Source organism: Gymnoscopelus microlampas, assembly GCF_963454915.1.
Source record: "Gymnoscopelus microlampas genome assembly, chromosome: 2".
Taxonomy (NCBI): domain Eukaryota; kingdom Metazoa; phylum Chordata; class Actinopteri; order Myctophiformes; family Myctophidae; genus Gymnoscopelus; species Gymnoscopelus microlampas.
Genome location: NC_139939.1, coordinates 8724368 through 8742890, shown reverse-complemented (window position 1 = coordinate 8742890; position 18523 = coordinate 8724368). Strand labels below are relative to the sequence as shown.

At 45.9% G+C, this 18523-nt stretch overlaps 1 protein-coding gene across 1 annotated transcript in view; it reads left to right on the top strand.

Moving 5' to 3' along the window:
• The window catches only part of LOC311037586 (phospholipid-transporting ATPase ABCA1-like), a 75746-nt gene that overhangs the window by 44775 nt on the left and 12448 nt on the right, over positions 1 to 18523 (top strand). Inside the window, exons 9-32 of the mRNA XM_084046808.1 lie at positions 208 to 454; positions 885 to 1024; positions 1148 to 1264; positions 4332 to 4520; positions 6119 to 6327; positions 6942 to 7118; positions 7863 to 8085; positions 8721 to 8942; positions 9543 to 9747; positions 10182 to 10295; positions 10740 to 10914; positions 11276 to 11407; positions 11656 to 11795; positions 12353 to 12490; positions 12603 to 12838; positions 13400 to 13478; positions 13582 to 13784; positions 14166 to 14217; positions 14672 to 14788; positions 16035 to 16183; positions 16780 to 16904; positions 17228 to 17326; positions 17605 to 17794; positions 17994 to 18088. Of these exons, the coding sequence (XP_083902934.1) occupies positions 208 to 454; positions 885 to 1024; positions 1148 to 1264; positions 4332 to 4520; positions 6119 to 6327; positions 6942 to 7118; positions 7863 to 8085; positions 8721 to 8942; positions 9543 to 9747; positions 10182 to 10295; positions 10740 to 10914; positions 11276 to 11407; positions 11656 to 11795; positions 12353 to 12490; positions 12603 to 12838; positions 13400 to 13478; positions 13582 to 13784; positions 14166 to 14217; positions 14672 to 14788; positions 16035 to 16183; positions 16780 to 16904; positions 17228 to 17326; positions 17605 to 17794; positions 17994 to 18088 (3773 nt within the window). The remainder of the gene's footprint in view (positions 1 to 207; positions 455 to 884; positions 1025 to 1147; positions 1265 to 4331; positions 4521 to 6118; positions 6328 to 6941; positions 7119 to 7862; positions 8086 to 8720; positions 8943 to 9542; positions 9748 to 10181; positions 10296 to 10739; positions 10915 to 11275; positions 11408 to 11655; positions 11796 to 12352; positions 12491 to 12602; positions 12839 to 13399; positions 13479 to 13581; positions 13785 to 14165; positions 14218 to 14671; positions 14789 to 16034; positions 16184 to 16779; positions 16905 to 17227; positions 17327 to 17604; positions 17795 to 17993; positions 18089 to 18523) is intronic.

The window sequence follows — 18523 nt, the reverse complement described above, 5'->3', positions numbered from 1 at the left end:
ACAAAAAGTTAGAATATGGAGATAAGAGGTTTTCGACAGACAGCAACGAAATGCCTTCTAAGTCCTAAGAGTTTTCTGAAAAATGTATGTTGCTGTATAGCTCAAATCTAAAATGACACAGATGCTTTCCCGGTTTCAATGGGTTAGGGTTAGGCTAACATGCTAACGTTTGCCTTTTGTTCTCGTTGTTGTTGTTTTTTTCTCAAGCTGGCCAGCATGAACAGCTGGAAGGACATGCGCAAGGAGATCCACTACCTCACGGGGAACGCCACCGTGTCTCCCAACCTCATGTACCAGGCCGTGTCCCGCATTGTGTGCGGGCACCCCGAGGGCGGCGGCCTCAAGATCAAGTCGCTCAACTGGTACGAGGACAACAACTACAAGGCCCTGTTCGGCAACCACGGCGGCAACGACAGCGACAACGAGCCTGTCTCCACGTACGACAATACGTCAAGTGAGTCTGCACGTCACTTTGAAGGCGGTTATTTGATTTATTTGTCTTGCAGAGAAATATGTCAAATAGTTGGTGGTTCAAACTAAATGGTGGTCAAACCAAAATGAGGGTCCATTTGGTTACATTTGGTTAAACGCTCAGAGTTAAATTAACACGCCGGAGACATCAGTTGCTTGCGGCGAGCGTACACCCAACCAGATCTCACACAACATGGTGAAATAGCACGGATTTGACATTCCGTACATAGACGACTAGAAAACCTTGTGCATAGCCGCCTCGTATCTCCTCCATTGACGTTGTTACGTTTTGGACCATGTCGGAAGCGCACAGTCTCAAGCAAACTGGAGCCACGCGAAGCACCACCGAGCGAGCTAAAGCGAGCGAGCGAGTTGTGGTTAATGAAAGATTGTTGTGTTTTTATCTTCTCCAGCTCCATACTGCAACAACCTGATGAGGAGCCTGGAGTCCAGTCCCATTTCCAGGATGATCTGGAGGGCCCTGAAGCCCCTGTTGATGGGGAAGATCCTGTACACCCCCGATACACCCGCTACTCAGAGGATCATCCACGAGGTAACACACAGCACAACGCACTACTTGTACTTAAGTAAAACATTTGAGCACTTTTCCCACCACTGCCTCCACTTGTCAGACAGCTGACACATAATATTTGTGTCACTTTGTGTGTGTGTCCAGGTGAACAAGACCTTTCAGGAGCTGGGCGTACTGAGGGATCTAGGAGGCATGTGGGAGGAGATGAGACCCAAAGTGTGGAGCTTCATGGAGAACAGCGAGGAAATAGACCTGGTCAGGGTGAGTAAGACGCCTGCCGTGCTACTCGTCTATGTGCATGCGCACCTCCTGTACTGACGCTGGCACATAGAAGACCCTATTTGTATTGTTTTATTTTATTAGCCTAAGCTTGCCTTGATTAGCTAATCAAAAATAGCAGATCTGCAAATTCAAAAATAGAAAAGAAAGCAGAGCTCGAAGCGCGGCGCGCTTCGAGCTCTGCTTTCTTTTCTATTTTTGAATTTGAATCCTGAAATGTAACAGTTTTGGACAGACAGAAGATATCTTGCAATCGAACGATGCAAGATGCGATGTCTGCCAGCCATGATGTAATTGCCATCGGTAATAGAACACATGACGGTGACATGACTGTTGCAACATGCCGCCGCGTGTCAGACGTTAATTGTCTATTGGCACAACGGAAGACCCTGCAGTCGTTGACTCCGGGTAGCTGACAATGATAAAATGTTCAATTATGACGCATAATGGGGGGTGCCTGCCTGCCCGGTGGCTCTGCCAGTTTGTGCACGGACCATATTGTTGCTGTCGGGCGTAAAAACCTTGTATGTCCAAAACTGATACCGTTCCAATGGATCCAATCTAGACATTTACGTAGTTTTTTTCACAAGCTTGTAGATTGGCTGTTTTCGCTACTTCTGCGAGACATACGACGGAATACAAAATAGGGTATTATTCGTTTCCTCAAAGAAAGATTTATCAAAAGCACACACACACACACACACACACACACACACACACACACACACACACACACACACACACACACACACACACACACACACACATCCCACGCATGTCCTCTAAGCCCCACACAACAACAAACAAATGCCATAGGCTTGTTGCAGTCTATAATGTTCCCGACTGTAAGGGCATTTGAAGACAGTAATCGGTGTGTCAACATGACTAAAGTATAATTTACTCGTCTGACGTGGCATGGGAATGGAGGATAGTTGTTATCCAAGGTTGTACATATGCTTGGTAGGAGTCGATATACTTTGATGTTTTCCTGGAACGGGTGACGGGCTAATGTGGAAGAGAAGAGAAGTATTGAATTACAAATGGACACACTGACGCTTGTCCGTCTAAACAGGCCATTCACTAATTGATCAGTCGTACTCGTCTGCAGTTTATTTTTGGTGTAAACACAACAGGAGACAGGCAGGCAGGCAGGCAGGCAGGCAGGCAGGCAGGCAGGCAGGCAGGCAGGCAGGCAGGCAGGCAGGCAGGCAGGCAGGCAGGCAGGCAGACAGACAGACAGGCAGGCAGGCAGGCAGGCAGGCAGGCAGACAGACAGACAGACAGACAGACAGACAGACAGACAGACAGACAGACAGACAGACAGACAGACAGACAGACAGACAGACAGACAGACAGCGATAAGGGAAGCAGACGGAACGAACGTTCTAATGGGCTCACAGAAGGTCTTTGAAGCGCCCAATCATCCGTCTTGATTTGATTACGGCGACATGTGGAGGAGTGACAATCGTGTCGCTCAAAAAGCCTGCCCCTTTGAAGCCAAATCAGATTTGACCTCATTTATATTGCCCCCCCCCACCCCAAGCCACAACAGACAATAGAGGAGGAGAGAGAAACAGATGATTTCTGTGGCAGTGGGGAGAACAAAGTACTCAGCCCTCGTACTTGAGTCTATAGCATTGGTTCTCAAAGTGGGGACCGGGGACCCCCAGGGGTCCTTGAGGGAGCTCCAGGGGGTCCCCCAGCTAAATGATGGATAGTTAGGAACCAAATGGACCCATATGGGTCTGTAACTCTGAGTTAAATTAACATTGATTTTACCATATAAATTGGGGTCCCAGAGATAGAAATGTCATCAAATGGGGGTGCGTAGCTTAATGCGTGTCAAACTGGGGGTTGTTGAAATTGAAATGGTTGAGAATCAGTGCTAGAGCCTTAAAACTCTTCTCTTATGGGGGTCCCTGAGGCATATCTTTTCAAATGGGGGTCTAAGTATTCAAAAGTACAAATTACAAAGTGCATCAATGCATTGCTGTATAATTCTTTGGGGGCATTTTACAGAAATCTTCAAAAAAATATCACTTGCTAGTTGCTAATAAAAATAGCTTGCGGCGTGTTGCAAGGATAACACTTTTTTTGTGTTATCCTTTTAGCCCAAGTGTGTTATCAATCGATCAATCAATCAAAGCAGGACATAGTGGGGAAGGGCTCCCTTCTGCCACATAAAGTAAAATGTACAGTCATTGCATTGTAAGGTGCTTACAGAAGTAAGTAAGTGGATAAAAATGGATAAAAAAGAGGCCACCATCTGTTATGTAACAAAGCTTTCCCCAGCTTTTCCAGATCTTTCCAGGCTTTTTGTCTTTGCCTCAACTCTTAGCTTCCCTCTGTGAATCACATAGACACCACTGCCACCCGGTGGTCAGTGAGTAACTTGGAATAATAACTGTGTCAGTGAGGGTACAATAGGCTCTATGCACAGCAGCCATATTATCACTTCCTTCACAGGTGTTACCAATGATACTAATGAAGGCTCTGTTCCATTTAGTGTAGCACAGTGGTTTCCACGACCCCCATAACTCTGAGAGTGTACAAATGGAACCAAATGGACCCTTACGGGTCCATTTGGTTCCATTTGTACACTCTCAGAGTTACACACCTGTAAGGGGCCATTTGGAAGCCCATGAGGGTCCCTGGACCCCAACTGTAGACCCACTGGTGTAGCAGAGTGTTTCCAGTGAGCCAACATGCACAATATCAGCACCCTGACTCTGTTTGACCAGAATGGAACAGAGCCTTCATTAGTATCATTGGTGGGTGCATTTCTCCTTTCCGACATGTCGCCTTTCCGACGTTGACGAACCCTATACCTAACCCTAACCCTAACCCTAACCGCACGCGGAAGCCACTAGTCGGAGTGGTGAGATGTCGGAATGGAGAGTGAACACCATCATGGGTAACACCTGTGAATGTCTTCATAATATGGCTGCTGTGAATAGAGACTATCTGGGAATCCATCATCAAATAAAAAGGAAAAACAGCGCTGTGAAACGTTAACACTTCTCAATGATCCGTTGTGTGTTCTCCTCAGACTCTGCTCCAGAACAACGCCAGCGCTGCGTTCCTGCGGGCCCAGCTCAGCGGGACGGACTGGAGCGTGGAGGACGTGTCCAACTTCCTGTCCAAGGCCTCGGAGGACGTCCGCGCAGGCGCCTACACCTGGAGGGAGGTGTTCAACGAGACCGACCATGCCATCATGACCATCTCACGCTTCATGGAGGTGTGTTTAGTGTGTGTGTGTGTGTGTGTGTGTGTGTGTGTGTGTGTGTGTGTGTGTGCTCAAATTCTTTACTTAAGTAAAAGTACCAATATTGCAATATAGAAATACTCTGTTACAAGTAAAAGTCCAGAATTAAAAGTACAAAAGTATTGGCATCAAAATGTACAAGTACCAAAAGTAAAAGTACCAAGAGGTCAAATAATGATAAAATACGATTAATAATGAATATAAAAACTAACCTTGTTTTTTAAACTCACTACGCTCAAGTGTTGTTGCATTTACATAGAGTTCTTTGAAAGCTGTAGCGTTAGCTCACACAAAGCGCATAACGGACCCAAATAAGCGCTACCCTCAAATAAATTGAAAAACATAATACTTTTCACATGATCGTCTGCCTCTGTGGACAAATGTGTAATTATGTTAAAACGTCCTCGTCTCCAGGGCAGTCAGACAAACGCGTAACTGTCCAGATCTTAGACAATGCCAAGAGAACTAACCCATTATATGCAATCTGTGTCAGGATGCCACAGTACCGTCAAGGCTATTGAAAGCCGTGAAATCAAATCTTCAATCGCTTAGCCTCATCAAATGTGTCTGAAAGTGTTCTGTGTCCCGTCTTTGTGTCTGAATGGGGTCAGTGTGTTAAAAATGACAACATCCTGACACCAGTTAGCTGTCAAAACACTGCTGTAGAGGGAAATGATAGAACCAGCATAGAGCCCTGGGGGACTCCGGTCAACTAAGTATGGGGGGTTTGAGTGGTTAATCGATGTTCATTCTGCAGTTTGGAGATCTATTCAGCGTATGTCGGCTTTAAACATCATAAAATGAATTAACTATAATCACCCATGGTTTAATGCGTTTGAATCCAGGTCATTGACTTTGTTGTTTGTTTCTCTCTCTGGGCTCCTTTCTTGTCTTCTCCCACTGTTTATTACACATACAGGGAGCAAACCCCTAAGACTAGTTCACTGACATTGCAGCTTTGAACCCGACAAGAAGGTCATGACATTCCTCACTAACAACAACTCGTTAACCTACTGACCGAACAGATGCCGCAACGTTAAATCGTAAAGCACAAAAAAATCATGTTTCTCTCGTGAAACTGGAGAGTAGGTCAGTGACTTCCCGTAGGAAGAATGTCATGCATGGAGTATTAGGGATTCCTGGAAAGTGCCTTGTATGGATGCAGCACTAGACGAGACTAATGTCTTAAGTCGGCTTAGTAGAGGGACTAATGCGTAAGTTGTCATAGGGAAAGCCTTTAGAGAGATGGTCAATCCATTTCAAGGTAGTAATTAGTTCACAGGTGTTTTCTTTTCCACCCAAAAATAAACAATTGTCAGATTGATTGTGAGAGGATCAGTCTTAGGCCGCAGAGCGGTCAGGCAATACTACTGTAGCAAGTAATAGAAACTTTATGTCTTGGTCAAAGTTGGCCTGATTGATTTCCTAAATACTTATTTTTTTCTTACTTTTCTCTCTCTCTCTCTCTCTCTCTCTCTCTCTCTCTCTCTCTCTCTCTCTCTCTCTCTCTCTCTCTCTCTCTCTCTCTCTCTCTCTCTCTCTCTCTCTCTCTCTCTCTCTCTCTCTCTCAGTGTGTGAACCTAGACAAGTTGGAACCCGTGGCCAATGAGGAGCGCCTGGTCAACAAGTCTATGGGTCTCCTCAACAACCAGAAGTTCTGGGCCGGCATCGTGTTCCCTGACATCACCAACAGCGACGGCACCGACCTGCCTCCCAACGTCAACTACAAGATCCGCATGGACATCGATAATGTGGAGAGGACCAACAAGATTAAGGACGGGTACGGACCTGGGCCCCCACACACACACACACACACACACACACACACACACACACACACACACACACACACACACACACACACACACACACTTTGAAGCTATAGCATCACTATATCCGAGGGTTACTCTCAGTTTCATTCCTCTGTATTGATGCCGGCTAAACCCAACATGTTTGATCAAACAACTGCAACAACACAATATTAAAACAACAATTCTACTTCATAATATTGGTGAAAGACTCAAGTTGCAGAGGCCACCCTAATGTTATTCAGTATCGGTATCAGAATGTTTCTTTTTTTGAGTAAGCTCCATCATTCGTAGTTTTTAGAAGAAAAACAGAGACAGAGAGAGGGAGAGGAAGGATAGTGTTATGCAGGCTTTCACTTTTGCAGCTCAATGAGCATAAGAAAAGATAGAAGCAAAGAATGGAAAACAAAACCAGCACAAAAAGCCAGAAAAGAGAATGTTAAAATCAGTATCTTGTCATTTAAAGAGGTCCTAAATCAAATGTAGTGTTATTCAATATAGTGCATGTCACGTGCCGGTATCTTAATCTTCCCTAACCTCTGTGTGTGTGTGTGTGTGTGTGTGTGTGTGTGTGTGTATCGTATAGGTATTGGGACCCCGGTCCCAGGGCGGACCCCTTCGAGGACCTGCGTTACATCTGGGGAGGTTTCTCCTACCTGCAGGACGTCATCGAGCAGGGCATCATCAGGGCCGTCACGGGCAGCAAGGAGAAGACGGGGGTCTACATCCAGCAGATGCCGTACCCCTGCTACGTGGATGACATGTAAGATGATGATGATGACCTCTCACTGGGGAAAGAGCAAACGTTTTAGATCGGTGCTTTCTCAAAGTGGGGTCCAGGGACCCCAATCTGGGATCCCATTCGGTGAAAAAGGAGATGGGGGCACGTAGAAACAGAACTCGGTTTGACTCGTCCCCTTTTTTAGTCCACTTCCTCCCGGGGTGCTTCTGTGTTTATCCCTTGAAGGCTCATTGAAGGCAGTTCCAAACTCTTGAGAGTGAACAAATGGAATCAAATGGACCCTTACGGGTCCATTTGGTTCCATTTGTTCACTCTCAGAGTTAAAGGGATAATTCACCCAAAACATGTATTTTTTCTATCGATTAGTCACCCCATGGAGACTTGAATTCATGGATATGTTTTTGTTTTTGTTGCATTCCTAAGACAATAATTTGATGACCAGCGGAACCGGTAGGAGACACAAAGGAGACTCTTTGTGTCTCCTACCGGAACTGCTGCCGGTCATGGAATGCGTCAAAAACAAAAAAATATCCATGAATTCAAGTCTCCATGACTAATCGATAGAAAAAAAGTCATTTTGGGGGTAAACTATACCTTTAATGGGGGACGGGGGGGGGTCCTTGAAATTAAAACCACTGGTTTAGATGGATGGATGGATGAATGGATGGATGGATGATTTTCTGTAGATACAAAAATATTTTTTTTTACTTACCGTAACTCTCTCGCTCTCTCTCTCTCCCCGCCTCCCTCTCTCTCTCTCCACAGGTTCCTGCGTGTGATGAGCCGCTCCATGCCTCTGTTCATGACGCTGGCGTGGATGTACTCGGTGGCCATCATCATCAAGGGCGTGGTGTACGAGAAGGAGGCGCGCCTCAAGGAGACCATGAGGATCATGGGCCTGAACAACGGCACGCTGTGGCTCAGCTGGTTCATCAGCAGCCTGATCCCGCTGCTCATCAGCGCCGCCCTGCTGGTCGTCATCCTGAAGGTGGGTGGCGCGCACACACTCACGTGTTAACTGACGCTAAAGACAACTCAGTCAGGAACATTCACGTCAAAGTAGATTTAACTATTTATTGCGACAAATGGACAGTTTAACTTGACGTTAATGGCTCCGCTCTTTAAGATGTCCCCCAAATTTTGCTATACAGCATGCTAAGCAAAATCAGGGAACGCTATGCAAAATAAAAAAGGTATACAAGAGCAGGCCCCATAGGAAGACATTTAATCAGATTAACTTGAGTCATGTGAACTTGAATGCATTTTAACATTAAAGCCATAGAACATTGAATTCAGTTTAGAGCCACGCAAACAGTGAATTCCAGTTTACTTTAGAGGCATGCACACGTGAATTTCAGTTCAACATTCACTTTAAACCTTTGAGTAATGCAAGACTGAACTATAAGGTGGAGGCTGGGGTGGTGGAGGCAAGCTTTGCCAAAAGCAGCAGCAGGAGTGTGTGGCAGCAATTGAAAAAGCAAGGATCCAGTGTAGGAGGGAACCGTATTTAAACGGACCGCCTTGTTGTTGGTGGTCTGTTTGTGTGTAATGTATTCGGTTCATAAGCCTGGCAGGCAGGATGAAGTTTAACCTCTCCTCCCCCTCTCTCTCTCTCTCTCTCAGATGGGTAACCTGCTGCCGTACAGCGACCCCGGCGTGGTGTTCCTGTTCCTGGCCTCGTTCGCCGTGGTGACCATCATGCAGTGCTTCCTCATCAGCACGCTGTTCTCCCGCGCCAACCTGGCGGCGGCCTGCGGCGGCATCATCTACTTCACCCTCTACCTGCCCTACGTGCTCTGTGTGGCCTGGCAGGACTACATAGGCTTCGGCGCCAAAGTGGTGGTGGTGAGTACACAACAGTTTTAACCACTCAAAACCCTATATGGTTGACCTGGAGTCCTTCAGGGCTCTATGCTAGTGTTTTTCTTTCTGTTTTCGCTCTGCATTAAACGTCTTCGCTGAAAATAGCCGAGCGAAAATAGCCAAGCTTGTCGCTCGGCTATTTTCGTAGTTTTCCCAGAATACGGATGCTGGGGTTTAAGTTGTTAATAGCAGTAGATTACAATTAGGGGCGCAACAGGTAATCAAACTAATCAATTTCATTTATACAAAAACAAAATATATATATATATCGATAATCGATAACTTTACAAAATAATCAATTCATAATCAATCCCTATTTTGGGCATGTGCAAAAATGTAATTTTAATTACGTTGTTGCACATGCCCAATTTGCACATGCCCAATTAAAAAAAGAGACTTTTAATGATAATTTCCATTTTACAGTTGCCGATCACAATAAATAAGTTGTTTGTCTCGTATATTTTAGAATTTAGGTCTGGCCATAGCTGAATGGGTGCTATAAAATAGGGCATATCTGAACGGGTAGAATACCCCAAAAAGGAGCGCGTTATATCTGATCGTTGACTCCCTCCTCTCTCTCAGAGCCTGCTGTCCCCCGTGGCGTTCGGGTTCGGCTGCGAGTACTTCGCCCTGTTCGAGGAGCAGGGCGTGGGCATCCAGTGGTCCAACCTGCTGGCCAGTCCCATGGAGGAGGACAGCTACAACCTGACCACCTCCATCTGCCTCATGCTGTTCGACGCCTTCCTGTACGCCGTCATGACCTGGTACATCGAGGCCGTGTTCCCTGGTACGTTATACGGCCACCAGAATACCGATGATTGTAATAGGCTCTATTCACAGCAGCCATATTATGAAGACATTCACAGGTGTTGTCAATGATACTAATGAAGGCTCTGTTCCATTCTGGTCAACAGAGTCAGCATGTTGGCTCACTGGAAACACTCTGTTACACCAGTGGGTCTACAGTTGGGGTCCAGGGACCCTCATGGGCTTCCAAATGGCCCCTTACAGGTGTGTAACTCTGAGAGGTCCATTTGGTTCCATTTGTACACTCTCAGAGTTATGGGGGTCGTGGAAACCACTGTGCTACACTAAATGGAACAGAGCCTTCATTAGTATCATTGGTAACGCCTGTGAAGGAAGTGATAATATGGCTGCTGTGCCTATTGAGAGAAACGTTGCGGCATGTTTACTGATGTTTACTGTCTCTAAAAAAAACAGGTATGTACGGGATTCCCAGAGCCTGGTACTTCCCCTTCACTAAGACCTACTGGTGTGGCGAGGAGTGCAACAAGAACCTCTCATCCTCTTCTGGAAAGCAAGGAAACGCTGACGGTACGACATTACAATTGTATATTGTATTATTATAGCTCATTTTCACCAAAAAACACAATCTGGGAGAAGAAATCCGAGCTAGATGTGTTTTTGAGTGGTGCCAGCCACTCCTACACTTGACCATGTGTGTGGGTCCGTCCGTCCGTCCGTCCGTCCGTTTGAGCACGGCCTCAACAGCTGCAGCTGATTGCAACACAAGGATGCAATTCAAAGGCACCACTCTCTTCATTTGTACACTCTCTGAGTTACAGACCCATAAGGCTCCATTTGGTTCCTAAATATCTATCGTTTAGCTGGGGACCCCCTGGAACTCCCTCAAGGACACCTGGGGGTTCCCGGACCCCACTTTGAGAACCAATGATTTACAGCGTCTCTTCTTGATGTGTTTAAACCATGCGTCATCATTGTTCCTAACATGTTGCCTATGTTGTGTTTTGTGCGTAGCTGTGTGCATTGAAGAGGAGCCGTCCCACATCGAGCCAGGCGTCTACATCAAGAACCTGGTGAAGGTCTACAGCCACGGGAACAAGCTGGCGGTGGACGGACTGAGCCTGGGCTTCTACGAGGGGCAGATCACCTCCTTCCTGGGACACAACGGAGCTGGCAAGACCACCACCATGTAAGATACACACACTTTACAATTACCACTCATGGAAAAAGAAAAAAAACACAGTAGGCTAGAGAATAGAATAGAAAAGTTTGTTGTTTCGGGCAGAAACTTATCTCCATATTTCAACGTTCTTTTTTTTTCTCCATAAATGAATGCCCTTCTTTGTCGTATAAGATCGTTGCACAAACGTCACAAAAATAGCCGATCTACAAGCTCACAATGTGTCGCATTACAATTGTGCTGTGAGCATATAGTTCGGCTACTTCTGCGACTTTTTAAACATTTTGAAAGTGAAAGTTAAGTTAAGTTTGTCCGTTTCTCCTTAATGTTTTACTAAGTGGCTGTTGCCTCTCTCCTTGTCTCCTGATAGGTCGATCCTGACAGGGCTATTCCCGCCCACCTCTGGCACAGCGTACATCATGGGTAAAGACATCCGCACGGAGCTCAGCACCATCAGACAGAACCTGGGCGTCTGTCCGCAGCACAACGTCCTCTTCAGCATGTACGTATCCCCCAGATAAATTATTGATAGTTAGGAACCAAAAATCACATCAAATAGGTGCCTAATGAGGGTCCTTGAAATTAAAAAGGTTGATTCTCAACCTTTGTAAATTCAAGGACCCCCCATTAAACCCCTTCTGTACCAGATCACAGATTACCAATCTCAGGTCGGAATTGTTGAGCGTGTCCTTTTTAAATCATGTACGAATGCACTGATTGTACGATGTCTCGTGTTCTCCTCTATCTCAGGCTGACCGTGGAGGAACACATCTGGTTCTACGCCCGGCTGAAGGGTCTGTCAGAGGAGAAGGTCAAAGCGGAGATGGAACAGATTGTCAGTGACATCGGACTGCCTCACAAGAGGACGTCGCGCACCAGCACCCTGTCAGGTGAGCCTTCTCCTTAAAACCAATCCTCCTGCTTCTTATAGTAAGGGTGCAACAGTGAATAAAACTAATCAGTTTAATCGATTGTAAAAAATATCAATAATGGATAATTTTATAAAATAATCGATTAGTAATCCCTATTTTTGGATGTCTTTATAGGCAAAATGTTTAACAAATATATATCAAAGACTCAAAAATAGACTATTTGTGTACTTAAGTGGCTTAAGTGGTTAATCATTGACATATAAGAAATTAGCCCTATCTAATAAATTCTTCATATAATCAATCTGCTGCCCATTAATGATCATTTATTATGGAACCTCCTGTACGTTGCATAGAGAAGGTACTGAGAAGGACGTTTTGTGTGACATTGTGGGGAATGTAAATAGTGGATAGCATAGTCAGTGCATAGTTCTCAAAACCTGACTAAAAACATAAAAACTAATGGTGGTTTTGTCCTCAATGTCTCTGCATGTCCGGATGTTTTCCACGTGTTGTGATAAGCTTTTCTGCAGAGGAGCGACCGATCTGACCGTTTAGTTTGTTTTGTGTTTTTTCAGGAGGCATGCAGAGGAAGCTGTCAGTGGCGTTGGCCTTTGTTGGGGGGTCAAAGGTCGTGATCCTGGACGAACCTACGGCCGGGGTCGACCCGTACTCACGCAGGGGCATCTGGGATCTGCTGCTCAAATACAGAGCAGGTAAACACCGCTGGGATTGACAGAGAGTAGAGTGAAGAGAAGTAGAGATGTACTTAAGTACATTACTCAAGTAAAAATGTACTTACGTTTACTTGCCCTCCGCCCCCTCCAGGCCGTACCATCATCCTGTCCACGCACCACATGGACGAGGCGGACATCCTGGGCGACCGCATCGCCATCATCTCCCACGGCAAGCTGTGCTGCGTGGGCTCCTCGCTGTTCCTGAAGACCCAGCTGGGGACGGGCTACTACCTGACCCTGGTGAAGCGGGACTACGACCTCTCCCTCCACTCCTGCCGGAACTCCGCCAGCACCGTCTCCTACAGCAAGAAGCCGCAGGGCGAGAAGGTGAGAGAACTTGCTGTACCACTACTGCGTGTGTGTGGGGGTAGGCCTGCATGGGGCACTTAAAGGGATAGTTCACCCCCAAAATGACTTTTTTTCTATTGATTACTCACCCCATGGAGACTTGAATTCATGGATATTTTTTTTGTTTTTTGTCCCATTCCTAAGCCAATAATTTGATGACCGGCAGAGTCTCCTGTGTGTCTCCTACCGGAACCGCAGCCTACCGGTCCGCTGGTCATCAAGTTATTGGCTTAGGAATGCGCATGAATTCAAGTCTCCATGGGGTGACTAATCGATAGGAAAAAAAAGTCATTTTGGGGGTGAACTATCCCTTTAACCCATTAAAGCCGGGAACGCATCTGTGTCATTTTAGATTTCTTTGGCTATTCAAAAATAGCAGATATACACGCTCACAATGTCTCGCATCACAACGCACTGTGAGCTTGCAGATCTGCTATTCTGCTCTTCAATCGTTCAATAATCGTAATCGAGGTCATAATGCCCCGGCCCTACTGCAGACTTTTTGTAAATGTGTTCATTTTCCTTTGCCTCGTCTCACAGGAGGACAGTGTCTCTGAGAGCAGCATCAGCTCCGATGCCGGCCTGGGCAGCGAACCGGAAAGTGAGACCACCACCATCGGTAAGACAAACGTTTAAAATACCACTTCACCTTCACTTCTGACTGACAAGAAAGACATCGTGAAGATTCTGATGATGATGATGTTCTCGGTTCTTTTGTGCAGACGTGTCCCTCATCTCCAGTGTGATCTTCAAGCACGTGGCGGAGGCCCGCCTGGTGGAGGACCTGGGCCACGAGCTGACCTACGTCCTGCCCTACCAGTCGGCCAAAGACGGCGCCTTCGTCGAGCTCTTCCACGAGATCGACGACCGACTCACCGACCTGGGAATATCCAGCTACGGCATCTCTGACACCACCCTGGAGGAGGTCGGTTCACTGTTAACTTAACTTGTGCATCACATGGTTCTCAACATTAGGGGCCCTCTCAGGGTCCAGGGACCCTCTCAGGGTTCCTGCCAAAAGGCCTTAATTGTAAATTGTTGAGGAGGAATGGATGAGATGGAAGGAAGGAAAGAAGAGTGGATGGACAGAGGAAAGAAGGGCATGAGGGAGGGAGGGAGGGATGGATGGAGAGATGGAAGGATCGATAGTCTCAGTCCATCAGTGGTGTAAGAGGTTCAGATGCCCATCTCTGAAACCTTAAAAGCATTCCTGTGTCTCCGTCTCGTCTCTCAGATAAAAAGGTTTAATCAGATACAGTAGGTTTAAATCGTCTTGAATCTAATCTCTGTTGACGTGTCTTTGCAGATTTTCCTGAAAGTTGCTGAGGACAGCGGTGTGGACGCGGTGGAGCTCTCAGGTGAGACTTACTGACGACGGATGATGTAGAATTACTGTATGAAAAGACAGCTGAAATATGATAAAAGGAAGAAGAAAAACAAATTAACACGATTTACCCACATCATTTATGTTCAAATAAGAGACACAAAGGATTACTGTAAGGACATTAACTCATTAAGACCTGAGGCTGATTCCACAAATGCCTCCTAAATCAGTGGTGTGTGAAAAAAAAACATATTAAAAAAAAAACGAAAATAGCAGATGTACAAGCTCGCAGCACGGCACGAAGTGACGGGCTGTGAGCTTGTATATCTGCTATTTTTGAGAACCACTATTCTAAACCTCTGTTCTAAATCATTTTTTTCTGAAAAACGTATGTTGCTACTGGTGTGTATATATACATATAGCTAAAAATCTAAAATTCTTTCCTGGTTTTAATGGGTTAAACAAATGTACCTCCTTCCGACCTGCAGATGGCGTGGTGCCCACCAGGACCCGCCGCCGTCGCCATGCGTTCGGGGACCACCAGAGCTGCCTGAAGCCCTTCACAGAGGACGACCTTGAATTCAACGACTCGGAAGGCGCAGAAGGTACGGCTGCAGCACGCCCTAGTGGCCATTATGGTGGATGTTTCTAACGTAGCCAAAAAAAACGCTTACCAAAATAGCTGTAAGATTTTAGATTTGTGCTATGGATTTAAAAAATCACACCCTGTGTGAAGGAAGCGGTGCCTTTGGGGCGGGCCTTAACTCATTTCAGTTCGTCCCTATTGGTGGTCTGAGTCCACTTACCAAATTTGTACTTGGTAGCATGCTGCAAACTGGAATGATGGCTGTTTAAAGCCCAGCCAATGGGCAGACAGAGGGGGCGGGGCTTAAGTAATGACAGTTAGTCCCTATTGCTGGCTTTAGTCCATGTACAAAATTTGTACTCCATAGCATGCTGCGAACTTGAGTTATGGCTGTTTGAAGGCCAGCCAATGGGAAGACAGAGGGGGCGGGGCTTCAGCAATTCATGCTGGTCCCTATTGGTGGTCTAAGTCCACATACCAAATGTGGACTTGGTGGCATGCTGCAAACTGGAGTTATAGCTGTTTAAAATCCCGTGCTCATCCCGTGCTCATACGGGCGCTGGGGGTCCCTGGACCCCTCTTTGATAACGTCATCAATTCATGCTCGTCCCTATTGGTGGTCTAAGTCCACATACCAAATTTGGACTTGGTGGCATGCTGCAAACTGAAGTTATAGCTGTTTGCTTCTTTGCCGTGCTCATCCCGTGCTCAAACAAACGGCCCGTGCTCAAACAAACGGACACGCAGACAGAGTCAAACGTAGAGCGGTTGGCACCGCTAAAAAAAGTCAATCTGGTTGTTAATGGAACCGTACTTAGACAACAAACATTTTTTTCCCCAAATTAATTTTGCCTCCTTTTGTTTCATTCCCCCCCCAATTCATTTTGTCTCCACTAACCATTCTTTTATACTTTGGCTATTCAAAAACAGTAGATATACAAGCTCATAGCGCGTCACTTCGTGCCGCACTACGTGCTTGTAGATCTGCTATTTTTGAAAAATCTTGGACATTTTTGCAAGTCCTTATCTTTGCTTCTGGGGGGTCCCTGGAACAAGATATTTTGAGATGGGGTGTCGGCGGCCAAATACATATCATTTTGGGTGTCAGTATCAGTTTGAGAACCACTGATATAGCAACGTATACATTTTTCAGAAAGATTTTCTTTAGAATCGGCCTCAGGTCTTAATGGGTTAATATTTGAACGTCCTTAATGTTTTACACTGCGTGCTGTGAGCTGACGTCCTGGTTGTCTCCGTCCATGCAGAATCCCGTGAGACAGACTGGCTGGGCGGAGCGGACGGCAAAGGCTCCTATCAGGTCAAAGGATGGAGTCTGAGGAGGCAGCAGTTCGTGGCTCTTCTCTGGAAACGCTTCCTCTACGCACGGCGCTCCAGGAAGGGCTTCTTCGCTCAGGTACACAAACACTGCTGACTTCTGCAACTCTTTGTGATCCTGCACACCTGCAGTACTACACATACTATATGTCCTTGTTGAGACGGACTAACAGAAGTGAAGAAGTACACCAATCTGGTCAGGAAAATGTGTTTCTTTAGGGCTACATTAGTATGAGATGAGGATGATGTATATCATATTATGCATCAATGGGTAGTGTTTTATAGTTTGTTACGAATAACTATTAATAATATCACGAAAACTCATTTTCCAATAGAAATTGGGGAAAAATCGATCGATCACAATTTGTGAAAATAAATTAGCAATCCTGATTTTAATCCTTAAAATCAAAAGTCAAATTGCTATATAAGAGCTTGAATGGCACACTGCAGTTAAAAGACAAGCCACTAGATGGCAGAAGTTTACAACAAAAGCTTACAGTAAGTTAAGTTTCCTCACTGCAGAAAGCCCCCAGGATTAGAATTGAGAATCAAATCGAATAGAATTATCTTCACAAAATTATACATTTAACATCTGTGGGTAAAAATATTGAATTTGTGACTCACTGTAAATGTGTCATTGGAGCATATTGTAATGTATATATTTGTCACCTCCAGATCGTCCTCCCAGCTGTGTTTGTGTGCATCGCCCTGGTGTTCAGCCTGATCGTTCCTCCGTTTGGGAAGTACCCCAGTTTAGCCCTGCAGCCCGGCATGTATGAACAGCAATTCACCTTCATCAGGTGAGGATCATCTTGCAGGATTTTCTGTTTCTGTTTATTCTCTAGATCAGTGGTTCACGTTTTTAATATCGAGGGGCCCCAGAACACTCAGAGTTACAGACCTATGAGGGTCCATTTGGAACCCCCTCAAGGAACCATGAGGGTCCCTAGATAATCTCATTCTGTTATTTTACTCATCTTTTTTGTTTGTCACGCATCGTGACCTTAATTACACACAGCATTAACGTTAAAATACTTTCTCCCCCCCCCCCCCACAACTAACAAATGACTCATTATGAAGTTTATTTTGCGCTAGATAATAATGTCTGAATGTGTTTTTACAGTAATGACGCTCCAGAGGACAGCCACATCAACAAGCTACTAGGAGCTCTGACTGATAAACCAGGCTTTGGTTCGCGCTGCATGGAGGGAGAGCCCATACCGTGAGTCATCTACTGTCAACATTAACAACAACACAAACAAATCACTTTACTCGGCGGCTATTTCTGGGGAATGTTCCGCCAGAATAGGGGGACGCTAGGGTTCAAGTGGTTAAATAACAAATAAACACATTTCACTGACATTTCTGATAATATACAAAATGGAAATGGACTTTCTAGTTTGAAGATAGCAGAGTTCTATGGCGTTGCCTTGCTTCATTCTTTTGTTACTTTTATTTGAAAAAAACTCTCCCACCTCCCCTCTCTCTCTCTTCCTCCAGTGACGCCCCCTGTACTGCGGTGAAAGATGATTGGTCGGTTCCGCCCGTGCCTCAGAGCGTACAGGACATGTTCACCAATGGGAACTGGAGCATGGAGAACCCCTCCCCCCTGTGCGAGTGCAGCTGTGACGGACGCAAGAAGATGTTACCCGAGTGTCCGCCCGGGGCTGGAGGCCTGCCGCCCCCTCAGGTATGCGCTCACACACACACACACACACACACACACACACACACACACACACACACACACACACACAAAAAAGCTACAGTATCTCTTTTCAACGCTAATTCAGCCTGACAATAGCACACAAATCATATTTGCTTACACAAGTCCTGTACAGTATGTGCTTTCTGACTGTGTGTGTGTGTGTGTGTGTGTGTGTGTGTAGATGAATATCAGCAAGACAGACACGCTGCAGAACCTGACGGGCAGAAACATCTCTGACTACCTGGTGAAAACGTACGCTCAGATCATCGGGAAGAGGTTCGTATCCCGTTCAGCCAGCCACCACACTCTCTCTCTGTCTCTACAGCATGTCTCATGGTGCTCACGCGTCCACGGTTCAGGTCCAACCCTGTTTCAGTGTTAAGAATGAACATCATTGTCACACTTCCAAAGCACCAGTACGCAGCATCCAATAGGCTCTATGCACAGCAGCCATATTGGACAGAAATTGGGCCCCTTCCTTGCTTCCTTCACAGGTGTTACCAATGACACTAATGAAGGCTCTGTTCCATTTAGTGTAGCACAGTGGTTCTAAAACTTTTTAATTTCAAGGACCCCCATAACTCTGAGAGTGTACAAATGGAACCAAATGGACCCGGGACACCCTCTCAAGGAACCATGAGGGTCCCTGGACCACACTTTGAGACCCACTAGTATTTCTAGTGAGCCAACATGCACAATATCAGCACCCTG